General features: G+C 38.9%; 1 protein-coding gene across 17 annotated transcripts in view; it reads left to right on the top strand.

The window, feature by feature from the left end:
• Positions 1 to 761: 761 nt before the first annotated feature.
• The window catches only part of LOC145454566 (receptor-type tyrosine-protein phosphatase eta-like), a 39609-nt gene continuing 27121 nt past the window's right edge, over positions 762 to 13249 (top strand). For 4 of the 17 annotated variants that reach the window (XM_080332545.1, XM_080332544.1, XM_080332551.1 and 1 more), the window contains exons 1-12: positions 764 to 3092; positions 3848 to 4015; positions 4708 to 4834; positions 4898 to 5164; positions 5701 to 5982; positions 6845 to 7108; positions 7172 to 7447; positions 8282 to 8548; positions 8606 to 8881; positions 10653 to 10928; positions 11523 to 11795; positions 12758 to 13033. In XM_080332545.1, the coding sequence (XP_080188671.1) occupies positions 3018 to 3092; positions 3848 to 4015; positions 4708 to 4834; positions 4898 to 5164; positions 5701 to 5982; positions 6845 to 7108; positions 7172 to 7447; positions 8282 to 8548; positions 8606 to 8881; positions 10653 to 10928; positions 11523 to 11795; positions 12758 to 13033 (2827 nt within the window). In that variant the 5' untranslated portion in view covers positions 764 to 3017. Of the gene's footprint in view, positions 3093 to 3847; positions 4016 to 4707; positions 4835 to 4897; positions 5165 to 5700; positions 5983 to 6844; positions 7109 to 7171; positions 7448 to 8281; positions 8549 to 8605; positions 8882 to 10652; positions 10929 to 11522; positions 11796 to 12757; positions 13034 to 13249 lie in introns of all 17 variants that reach the window. The other 13 variants (XM_080332547.1, XM_080332550.1, XM_080332548.1 and 10 more) reach the window with 9 other exon arrangements.

Below are 13249 nucleotides of genomic sequence, written 5' to 3'. Positions count from 1 at the left end.
CAAACGGTTGCAGGACCGTATCAAAGAACACATTCCACCGTCTGTCAAATCTTATATCTCAAATTCGCAGCTTAACAATCCGCTTGTTCTTGAACATAACCAGGCCATGGGTCAAAAATCTTCTATAGGCAAACATTTACTAGAAAATCATACGTGTGCTGCTAACTATCACGAGGACATGTTCTCTATATTGGCTAAGGGTCGCAATTTATTTCATTTGTCTGTTCTTGAGTCCACGATCATCACTATGAGCAAACCTAGTCTATGCCAACAGAAAGAATTTGTGTATCATTTGAAAATCGCGCATTAACTTGTTTTGCTTCGCTATCTCCATGCCAACGCTGCAGTTCTCTCGTTTTCCCAACTTTGTATATTGTCTGTGTGACGTCATAATTAGCGATATATTTTGTTGCTGAACATAGTTATTCGAATTCTCGCATTATTGCTGACGATATTCCCCTGACGAGCGTCAGCCGAAAAGCTTCGGGAATAAAATGAATATTTTATTCAAATGTGTCATGAAGTTCTGTACTCCTAAGCGTCTCTTTTAGATATTCATAACTAGTGGTTTGAATTCAAGCCAACTGTGTCTGTTCTGATCGAGCCTTTGAATAGTGCCTTGGTTCACACTGTTTACTACTTTGAATTGCTTCATTGTGGTAATGAATCTGAACCAGATTGCAGTAGGCATTTCAGCATTACTGTATGGAAAAGCTTATTTTCTAATAAGCCTTCAGTTTATCACCTGTCAAATTTTAATTTTGAAGTATTAGATTTGAGTCGAAAGGACACTGAGCATGCATATTACTTAGTTGCAGTTTAGAACCGCACAGGAAATCCCATTTTCCTCGAAACTGCTCTGCTGACTTGAATTTTCGTCAGCACTCGGCTGTGTGTGATGCCAAACTTACCTGTTAGACTTTGGTTTCAAAATTCAATGTCAATCATGCTCCCGCCTCTTCCCGCTTCCGCGGTCTGGGCCAACAACACTAGTTTCAAAATGTTGTTTTATGATTTGTAGCAGGATGTGACGACGTAAAATTGCTCTGTATTGCTTCCCTCGAAGGCGCATGCCTGAATGAGACCATGTGCCTATTCTCTATTGAAGCAATGAAATTCCGTAATCTGCCATGCCTATTGTTCTTAAAAGCATAGAGATTTGTCTATTTTCGGTGAATTCAGTAGGGAAGGGTACAAATTTGTTGAATGAAGCTTCAGAAATAAAATAGGCCTGGAGTACTGATCTTAGCAGGCTAGATTAGGGTGTAGGCCTATTGAGTGCTAGGGTAAGTTTTGCAGTTCTTCTATTCAATTTCCATGAGTTTCAGTTCGTAGATTTGTATGGCTAGTATGGTGTAAGATTGCTAGTTAGTATCGGAATGGTCACTAGTTTGATATATTATGGTTTTCTATAGATGTTGTATCAACGGTTCTCGAACTATTTTGGTTGATTGAGGTCTTGGAAAAATTTATCAACAGTCGTAACACTATAATGAACTCTAATGCTGCCAATTAAAAATTACACTACAAGTGTTAGACAGAATCGTGCATGTTCAAAATACTAAAGTCATTTACCGTGAGCAACGAATTTATTGCTCTGTAGTAAATTTTACGTTTGATATGTAAAAAGCATTACGGTCTCAATGACAATTTTTCTTTGGTGCTTGGACTTGATCAATGTTACTGCAGAAAACCATCCACAAAAGTAGCATACGCTGTCGCACCTCTTATGATTAATCTTGTTTGGTCTCCTAAGCCTCTCTTGGCCTAATGCTGATATTATGCAAGCTACGGTTGATTAACTTTTAACTTGTTTGTAAGATTGGAGATATTGAGTATTATTTCAGGAGTTTGAGTGGGGATTGAATTTCTGATAGTAATGGAGATAAAAATTAAACATTTGACTGTCAGGGACACAAGTTGTGTTCGAATAATTCAGCTACTATAAATACAGTGAATTTGAGTCATGGATTAAGGACTGACCTTAGTTTAAATCCCAATCTGGTATGTGAAAAACCCTTATCTGTAATCATTGAAGGACATGCCAATCATTTGTTAATTTTGTGTGTTGATGGTAACATCCTCTTGAGTGCATATAAGAGCATAACATTGCCTTCTGTTACTTCATAATATAAATACTGCCGATGTCATAAATGACATACTTTCCACTTGATGCTTCAAGATCCTACTCCTAAAGCAGGGCGTTGTTTGTGCTTTTTGTCTTTTTGCTGTTGATGCATTTATGCAATTTGAAGTGTGAGCATCATGCATTTTGGACAACGTATATAGTCCTGAAATCATAGAGTTAGCGTCGGTTTCCTTCTTCGAAAGCTAACTAGTTATTATTGCATCCTTTTTAGCCTGGCTTGCTCAGTGATGGCTTATACTCATACAATTATAATCACATGATGAATATGTGGATATCAATTCAATAGGTGCAGCTGTAAGTCGACTATTCTATTATTTCTTGAAATATTTTCAGTTGTAATTAGCCTAGTGGTAAAAAGTTTGCTCTTAGTGCCAAAGACTATGTACAGTACTGAAAACTCGTTCTTGAAATTGTCCACCTAGTCAGTTAGGTATTGAACTGGTTGGTATCTATGATGTCAGAAAAATGACCCATATCCTTCTAATTTTTCTATTTAATCTTCCTAGCCTTAGGCCATAATGCCTTGGTGACAAAAGCCTGATTTGATGCTGTAATACATGGATTTACAGTGTCACTAATTCTGGTAGACTGTTTTACACATGAATAGGCCTACAATTCTCTTTATTTCCTCATTGTCAACCATCATACAAATATTATTATATATGACTTCACACCCGAGGAAATCAGTAAATCATACAATGACTGGTAATCTGGTATGGTTGCTAGCAGTCGGCGTTGCTGTATTAGCATAAGTATCACTGGACCTGGATGCGTTCAACTGTCATTTTGTTGCAGATATCTGTAATTAGTGTATGTTATTATCATCTGCTTTCATCCTACAAATGATTGTGAATATTTTTCAATAATTATGCAACAATGCTGCATTGCTAAGATGAAGACTGGCTGGTGTTTCATCATCTCAATTCTTTGCTTCTCTATAACGGTAAGAATAAAATGTATTTTTTACGATTGGCCTATAGACATTTAATAGGAACTCATCTTTTTCCTCATCTATCCATGGTAGCCTACAGTAAGTATTTCTAGGTATGGTGCAGAGCCCTGGCAAAAGTGTTGTGTCAATTGATGAACTGCTCTAAACTACCCTAAAAATGTTCATTTTCTTGAACATCTCGTACTGTATAATGATAAGTTATCAAACGCATACAGGGTCACACATAAAACATGTAATAATTTTTTAACTGATCCTTGGGCCGACATGATTGGTATAATATTTTATCCATAAAAAAACATGCATTGAAGGCTGATACCGTGTAGTTTGCAGTAGTTGATCATCGGGAATGGAACTTATTTGAATACATCTTGTTGTCTTTATTTTGATAGGCAGCCTCTGCCTGTTGAAAAAAATTGCAATGATAATATTCATTTGGCATTACTTGTTTGAGTATATATGTTCAAATACCCTCTATTATATCGTCGCTGTGAAATCAGATGCTATGTTTGAAACAATGTAACAAAGATGACCATTGCCAAGATATGACAAAAAAAAAATAATTACAATAACCAGATTTTTTTAATGTGTGAAAAATCGAAAGGCCTACTCCAATTTTACAGCGACGATGTAGGCCTATTGTATCCGAAACCGAAGATAAATGAATATGAAGCATCTAGCTATATAGCAACAATGTTTGATGTTGTTGATAATCAGCAACTTTTAAAATGAATATTTTATTTTTTCAGGTGGTCAGTGCACTTAATCAACCGACCATTAAGAATATCACTGCGAACTCAACGACGATCACAATCCAATGGAATTCTGTGACAGATGCTGATAGCTACACTGTCATTGTGTCGAGTGAAAATATCACTATTAATTCTACTGGTCAGACGGTCACCAATACAACAGAGGTACATTAAAGAGTATCACAACTTTCCCTAATTATCAAGCCTGTAGGATTGGCCACAAGCAATTGAAGCCATGCCATGGCATGTCAGCTACCTGGCATCGAATTCAGTATTTTGTTCGAGTGATACTACTCGAAATACAATTAGAAACTGCATCAAGTAGAAGTGGAACAGAGATTTATTCTATTGGCTTCTCCCGTGTGTGGGATTGCCACAACGGAGCATTGCTCAATGGTCTGCATCACGATTTGGCTTAGGTTTTACGCCGGTTGCGGTTTCCCTTCCTGCTGTGACCCATTTACTCTGGCTTGGGACCGGTGCTGGCTTGCTGCCAGTGACTGAGTTCTGGGGAATGGCGTATCACGGTACCTATGAGCAATTGAGCATTGACCTATGGTGACTGTCATGAATAGTACTAACGACTACAACTACAGTCACAAAATATAAAAGGCTGTGACCAATGCTGGCTTTCCTAGACTTTCAAAATTATGACCGGTATGCCTGCGAGCGTCAGTGTTGCAAATCTGTCCGAGGGGGAGATGTGAGTTACAGATCCTGTACGTTGAAAGGAAAAATATGTTGATGTAGATGCAGTGACACACATAACCTCACATAACATATTAAATAACATATTACATACCCATACAGCATTACATACTTTTACATACAGAGGTGGCAAGTTTATGCTTTTTCAGTATGTCACAACATTGGAAACTACTGGTGCCGAGACTGTATTGACACACAATACAGAATATAATATTGCTGTAAAATCTCAAGAGGATACTTCTATAGAACTATTTGAAGTTCACAAGATTCTCACCAGTAAGTAAAATTGATTAAACCCTTTATTCGTATAATTTATCTGACATCTGTCCATGTGTTCAGGTCCTGGAATTCCGCAGGATGTAGAGCTACGCCTGGCTGAAGACGATTCTACCACAAAAATTGTTGTTTCATGGAATCTTGCAAATGGTGCAGATAATTTTACTATCACACTCAACAGGGGATCAACTCCTGAGAGTTATGAAACAAACATGGCCCCGTATACTATTTCCGGGTTGATCCCAGGCACAAATTACACAGCTGATGTCACTGCGTCCAACTTGAATGGACCAGGCCAAAGATCAGCACCTAGCAATCTGATTGCCACAAGTAAGTGTTTGCGTTGCTGGATGTTGAAGAAAATTGAACAGGCCAAAGTTTTGTTGAGCTTGATATTATCAAATGAACCAATCCCTCTACTACATTTCGTGACATGTAGGCCTACTTGTGTTTCGATTGTGTGTTGTGACGTTAAGTCTCTTTTGAAAAGGTCAGCACTCTGTAGGCAACTGGCCACCTGATGTCATTCAAGCTCGATTCAAGATATACATAGCGGTGATTGATTGATCATACATCACTGTAGGAGTGCTACATTCATTTTATTTATGGTAGAGTGCTGGCAAATGAGACAGTTCAGTTTGTCAGTAGAAACTGCATCTGCACACCGAGTTTGATTCACATTGCAACAAGTCTGGTGATTTATTTTTATTCCTAGCTGTTTTCATATCTATTTTGCGTGGAGGCCGTAAGTAAAAAAGTTGGAGAAGCTTCGATCATGGCATATCTGCACACTTTATAAAGAAAAATAATTTACGGGATTGGTAACATCTCCCCATGCCGGTCATTCATAACTGCATTGCTTTTAGATCCCGACCCTGTCACAGATGTCGTACTTTTCCGTGACACCGATAACCTGACCCACTCTATCATGGTGACCTGGAACAAGCCCGAAAACGGCTTGGTGGGATGGTACAACGTATCCTTGCTGGACGATAAAAATGGAACTATCACGTCCGAAAGCGTATCCTCGCCGTTGGTCGCTTTCCATAATTTGACTCCGGGAGAAGCTTATTTTGCTACTGTGACTTCGTACAATAGCATGGGTGGGAAAGGACGAAGCTCATTCAGTCTGAAGCCCAATTCTACCAGTGAGTCTTATTACTGGTGTCCAGCCTCCGACTCCTTTCTCGTACGTTCGTATTGCTAGGTATACTTGGAAGTATTGGTATACAAATTCCTCTTAATAGACTGAAGTTGGTCGGTACTTGCAGGCTTTACCAACGATTCTTTGGCTGTCAGACTGTGCAGATGTTTTCGAAACATTCTTTGCTTTGTTTGGGAGTATGTTTTCAAAAAATATACAGTAATTGCACCAAGGATAACAAACTGCATTAATACGTTGCTTGCACGAATGTATCCGGCAAACGCCTGGAATACACCGAAACGCTTGTTGCGGAAGCCCGAAGATTTTGCCGTTTGCTGTTGTGACTTCCGTTTCCCACTTGTTCCGTCCGATTATACAGGAAAAGCGCAGGGTGCGTGGGACGCTCTCTGCTCTGACTCTGGAATTTGGAAGATGTTATTACACGCCCACTAAAAATAGTGTCATAGATAATTTTATTACAATAGTAGTAGGATATCTGCTGTTACTCCTACTAAACGCACACTGTGATTTGTTAATGGATGGGGTTTATGATGAACCAACTGCTTGAATTCAGCTCCGCTACTTCGAATAGCATTCATGAATTTGTCATGACAATAGCGAAAATGCTTGTGAAGCTGTAGATGAGTTCTATGGACTAGAAATCTGAATGTATGGCTTGTTCTGATTTCTTAGCACTAAAATCTATCCATCCACGGTTTAGCACATATTCTAATGGGATTTTGTATTGCAATTCCTTTGCTCTATATTTTTGCTCTTGGTTCGAGAACGTAAGGTATCGGACATCACATATGAATATATTAGGAATAAGTGCGCTAATGATGTTTCTATCGTTATTGCGTTTTCAGAACCCCTTCCCCCCACTGATTTCGGTGTGGTGAGTTCAACTGAAAACTCGCTCACATTGGATTGGACTAAACCAGATGGAAATTATCAGTCGTTGAGAATTGACGTCAACAATGTCTTGTGGAACGAGACTAACCCAGTACTTAACACCAGCGATGTCCTATCCACTGCTGTGGAAGGATTGGTTCCAAACACTCCGTACCACATACGAATTTATTCTGTCTCACAATTGGTGTCCGATAGTTCCAGTGTGTATGTCTACACAAGTAAGTGAAAATGGCCTGTTTAGCAAAATTAAATTTGACAATATTGTTGTTCTTGTCTAAAAGAACCTGGCGCGGTATCAAACGTTGCTGTCATGAGTAATCCAGATGATCGGACGGGCTCAGTCATCGTTAACTATCAACTGCATGAAAACGGTGCCAATACTTACAAGGTCACTTTGAGAAGTAACGGAGACGATGTCAACCAAACGGAAGTGCAATCAAACAATGTAACGTTCACTGGTTTAATACCTGGAAAAAGTTATGGCGCCATTGTTATCGCAGTGAATGTAAATGGTACTGAGTCTGATGAGGTGGAGTCCAACAGTATTGTAGGAACAGGTAATTCGCGCTACTACAAATGCAGTGTGGATTCTTTCTATTCTGGTGTGGAACTGGAGAAATTCATTTTGTGTTGCTTTCGTAAACATTTTTTGTACGCTTTTTTGATGTCTTCAATTCTAAAGCACTATCACAATATCTTTCGGGAAATGGCTGTTTTATGATTCGTTTGGAACTAAATTTTTTGTTAGCCAATTATCTGTGTGTGTAAATTTCAGTGTTGCTGTGAATAAGTTATATGCTGTCATGTTGCATTCAGATGTCAATATTGCGTCATAGTTGGATTTAAAACCTCCACTTTGACTTCTGACTTTACGTTAGCTGTGACTAAGGTAGCCTATGAGATGGCGGCAAAACTATGTGAGATAGAGGCAAATATATCTCATTTCCTATTACAATTATTAAATTTTGATACGTACGTGATTGCTCGCTGATTGGAGATGACACATATTTCACAATAAAGGCGTTTGATGTATTCAGTTTTTAAGATTATTTCACGTATACATCTACCTACATGGTTCCATTTCTCATCACTACTTATTCTGATATGGTATGTTATCTAATGTCGGTGTGGTGCAGACATGAATGAAACGCCTCCTTGGTTAGAGGCTCAATTGGCATGGATAAGAGGGACATGGCGAGTCGCTCTCTCCATTTTGCTTATGTCTGTTTTAATCATATCTACACTTTGGTCTCCATGCCAATACATGTTGTTTTATGAGAATCAATGCCTATGGTTAATTGATGGAATATCAGTTTTGCAGAATACCAAAATGATACCGTCTCTCTTTCTCTCTATAATGCTATAGTTTCATATTCTTGAATATCTTCCAGATCCTGCTCCTGTTACAAACTTGACGTCGAATGCAAATTCATCGACCACAACGACCATAACATTGAATTGGACTCAACCTAAGGGACTCTACGCTTCCCTGGATGTTAAATTTCTCAATGACTCTATTGGAAACATAACCATCACAGACACAAATGATTCTGCTATCATTAGCGGATTGACTCCAAACAGTTTATATATCGGGGAAGTGTATACCATTTCTGAACTAGGCAATCGCTCAGAGCCAGCTTCTTTCGATCAGTATACCAGTAAGTTGACTTTTCATGAGTCTTGCTAAATGTTCCTTGACGCATACTGTTTTCAAGAACCCGGAGCCGTATCCAATGTCAACGTGACGACCAACCCGAACAATCGAACACATTCTGTAATCGTGAGTTACGATGAACACGAAAATGGCGCGGACAGCTACATTGTCACATTGATACGAGAGGGTGATGATATCGCCAGTTTCACCTTGAGGTCGCTGGAGCACACCTTCCAGGATTTAACCCCTGGTGAAGGTTACAATGCTTCCGTGATTTCACTTAATAAGAGAAGTGCTCCGTCTGAAGAAGCATTTTCAAGTCCTACGGGAGGAACAGGTAACATTATGATTTCAAATAATCACCCATAGGCTATTTCACCTTGTTGAAATTATTCTACTAACAATTATTAGCCTATGTAGCTGCTAGTAAGACTTCACGGGCAGACATGGGGCGATTACTGCATCATTGTAATCGAGTTCGAGTTCGATTCCGATTACCTTTGAAATTTGTGATCACGATTACAGTAAAATCCTGGAGTGGACTAATTACGATTACATGGAAAAGTAATCATGATTAGTCACTGATTGCAGTTATTTTGCTTCCTTGAGCCTTGGAAGCGTATTTGAAGACGAGTGAGATGAGACTACATCATCAGAGAACATATTTTTGAAAATTTTGATGTCATTTTCCTGTTAAGTCAACCTAGATCCAGTGTGTGATTTTGGCTGTGACCCATGCTATCTATCATATGCGGTTGGCAGACGTCAGATAGAGAATTTTGAAATAACGATTGTCAGCCTCTTGAAGTAGGACTATAGAAGAATAATACTCAATGAACATAAATTTCTTCTTCTAGTAATGCTTCTCGTAACAATATAAGTATACCTGAAATGCATGTGATACTGATATTGCGAGTCGCCATTACAATAACACAAAAAACAGCTTGGGTATAAGTTGTGTGTGGTTCGCTTACTATTTGCCTTGTTGATAATCGTTTACCTGTCAAGCATCAACACTGATGCTGCCGAGATATGATTTATAAAGCATTGCATTCAAGCAGAACAGGACTTTTCGACTTTTCATTCTCCTATGGTGGTACAAGCACGTGAATCAAGAATCACATAAGGCTAGTTTTCACAATGACTCCGTTTTCAGTTTATGTTTATAGTTATTGTAAAATGAAAGACTTGAATAACCGTCCATTTATAAAGCATTAGATTTAGATTATATATATATACATTATAATGAATTACGATTGCGTGAAAATGCTGTAATAGTAGCCTAATCGATTTTGATTACCCCATGTCTGATTGTCTGCTCCTTCGTACAAGCGAATTTGGCTGCATTGTTTTTGCCTAAACTATGATGTATTTGATTCAATTGGAATTTCACTTAGTTGAATGTGCTAATGCCTGGATAACATGAGGAATAGGCTATCAGTATACAGCTGAATGTGTTTCTTACTAATCACAAAATCTCTACCGAGACCATGTTAATGTGCTAGTATCCAATGTATGAATATGAAACCGGCTTGTCAACTTGGAGCTACGTATCACTGTATAAATATTTAACGATGTAATGTAAACGGATATTTCAAGGACTTGATTTGTTGTGTTATGTGTGTATGAATTGTTGGTATTGACTGCACGAAACACATATCTACGCAATTTGTAGTGCTTCTGTATGTTATGAAATAACAAGAACTTTGTATCATCAGTTTCTTGCTGATAAGGACTTTGAATGTTCTGGATATGCATCTTGTATTGGTAGTACTGAGATATGTAGATAATGCTCCCGAACAATAATTCTAATAATAGCACCTATACTGAAACTGAATATCTTGTAGGCTCGAGCACGTATTTAACAACCACGTGCTCGTCCAAGCCTGTCTATTTGCAGTTTCTATGCATGTAGTTGCACTTTGATAGTTTCTGTAAAACTACGATGGGATATGTTACCACTTGTTGTTTCTGATAGCACTGAATTATGTATGGCATCCTTCTTTCTGAACTTGTAATTGCAGTGTGCTGATTGTAGTTGCTCCTACTAATATGTGATTGCATCGTCTTTACGACTGCTTGTTCGAGTGTGCTATGTTCTTTTTTAGCGCCTCTTCCTCCTACTAATCTGCAAGCAACTGCACAGTCTCAATCTGAGGTTCGTCTGCTATGGACGAACCCGACAGTGGGCACGTTCGCTAAGTTGAAACTTGATGTGAGCGGGGGATTTGACCCTGCGCTGGATTCACCTATCAATAATTCCTACACCAACTCGACGGTTCTGTCTGCGTTTAGCTCTAATACACTGTACGTCTTGAGTTTGAAAACGGTGTCAAAGCTCGGCATTGAGTCTGTGCCGTCTGAGAACGTCAGTGTGACGACATGTAAGTACGACTTACTTGGGAGAGGGTTTATCTAAATGATTTGGTACTGAAATTTCACTTGCTATTTTTCTGTAGTTACTTTACTAGGCATCATATTGGAACTTTGCTGCATAATATTATTGTCATGCAGGAGCCAACAATACCCTGTATATTATACTACCTAAGCATGTAAGCATAGGTTGCGACGACTGCAAGATGGTGATGTTTGGAATATTTCTTGGTATTGTCAACAAAATTACCTGTTGTACAGACAGGGCTCAACTTATTAAGTGTGGATATTTAAATGAAGGTAGTGTTAGTATTAAGGATATTTTGACTAGATTAAATATGGGCGTGGTGTTCTCAGCTGCTCGAGAGGATTAGCTCATTACCATATAGAAAGTAATAGCAACTTCACATTTATCCTCTTCTCACATTTACCGGTATTTGTTGGCTGACAATGGATTGCCCGCCTTAACTAAATGATGCCTGATGATGTTGTAATGCATGATGAACTGTTGATGTAATGCATGGTAGCAAATACATAACCTGTTGTTGAAGACCCGCCCAACTAACATGCCTTTATTTCGTCGATACTTTATGGTGGAGTTTCAGACCCAGAAACACCTGCTGATGTAGAAATTAGCCATGGCACCACGGATCCTGAGACAGAGTTGGTTATCAAATGGATTACAAACGATACGGATATAACTTACATTGTGACGGTTAACAACTCCGCTAATGAAATTGCAAGCAAATCGGGTCCAATTTCAGCTAAAAATTTCACTGCCGAAAATTTGGTTCCTGGAGAATTGTATTCTGCTGTTGTTGTCGCTAACAACAGCGAAAACGTGGGCGACGAATCCTTGACAGCTTTCGCGCGAACAAGTGAGTAACTTCTCAAACATCATAAAACGGTGCGTTTTAACCTTTATGAACCTGGCAAACCCTTACGTTGCTCTGCAAGCCTTAGGCCAGTGGTTCCCAACCTTTTCGTTGTCAGTTGTCACGGATCCCTTTAGACAACTTATTAATTCTGCGGACCCCTGCCTAAATTTTGCCTGAAACTCAATTAACATAATATTGACTATTGTAATAATTCTGCTACTTAACTATGTGTCAAATTGTTGTTGTTGTTAAAGAAAGAAATAGCAACAGCTTGAACGAGCGTAAGGACAAAAGTTGAATACACCATTGGCATTAAATTGAATGCACAGTTCCCATAATGCTGAAATAAATAAAAAACACTAGATAAAAGTGGGGAATATATGAATGAATACATGGCTGTCGACCAACGTGCTACATCTGCACAGCAGGGGAAGAGGGCCAAAGGTTTTTAGAAGGAGTTGCGCCTCACACTGTTTGGACGTGTTCGCCTTTTGCTAAACAAAGGTGACCTATAGTGCCATGCTGAAAATTTTTCAACGTAAGCGAGGTAATCAAGGTCAAGGTAATCACGGACCCACAAATGCTTGCTCACGAACCCCGGGATGGGAACCACTGCCTTCAAAGACGAACCCAAAAATTTCGGTAATTCACAAAAAGCCCATCTGATACATTTTTATAGAAAACTTGTAGGTGCAACACTGTTGAAACTAGAAAATGCCATTATAATATGATTTGAGAGAGACTGACTCAGCGAACCTCGGTTAAGTACCACTGTGACAGAAACATGCATATATTAATTAAGACAACAATAAGTCTGCAAATAATGTATGTGAGATTGCTCGAAGGCTCCCTATATCCTCGAAAGTTAGAACTCGCGCCAACCCATAGGCAGACTACAAATGAAATTGTCTGCTTTCGGTGGGAGCTATTTGTGCTGTTTTACAACAATTGATCAATTTCAGAACCTCCGAAACCTGCCATTTCGTCCGTCGTCAACGCCACTGATTCCACGCTGAAAATTAGCTGGGGTTTTGAAGCCGCCGAGTTTGTATTTTCAAACTATAAACTGTTGGTGAATGGCAATGAACAATCTGATGACCAGCTGTCTGTTACTGATACAAGGGAATTCATGATCACTGATCTTGAACCAAACACCAATTACAATATCAGCCTTTTTACGGTATCCGGTCCTAATTTTACGGAGGAGTCGGAACCAGAGGTGAACAGCTCGTACACACGTAAGTATCCGATGTTTTTGTTATATTCTTAGCTCCCAACGTGTGATGTTATGATGTTCTGAGTTGTCGTTAACAACTATGCACTGAAACCTGTAGTTTTTGTTGTAATGAGAAACAGACGACCTACTATTCCAAATTTTCTTCGACTGGCATATATTTGTTCTGTGAATTCTGTGATACAAAATGTGACTTGAAATTTTACATACCAGAAGGTTG

This window comes from Botryllus schlosseri, chromosome 13, assembly GCF_051294905.1.
Source record: "Botryllus schlosseri isolate E-star chromosome 13, Bs_hap1, whole genome shotgun sequence".
Taxonomy (NCBI): Eukaryota; Metazoa; Chordata; class Ascidiacea; order Stolidobranchia; family Styelidae; genus Botryllus; species Botryllus schlosseri.
This window is presented reverse-complemented; position numbering and strand designations above follow the sequence as displayed.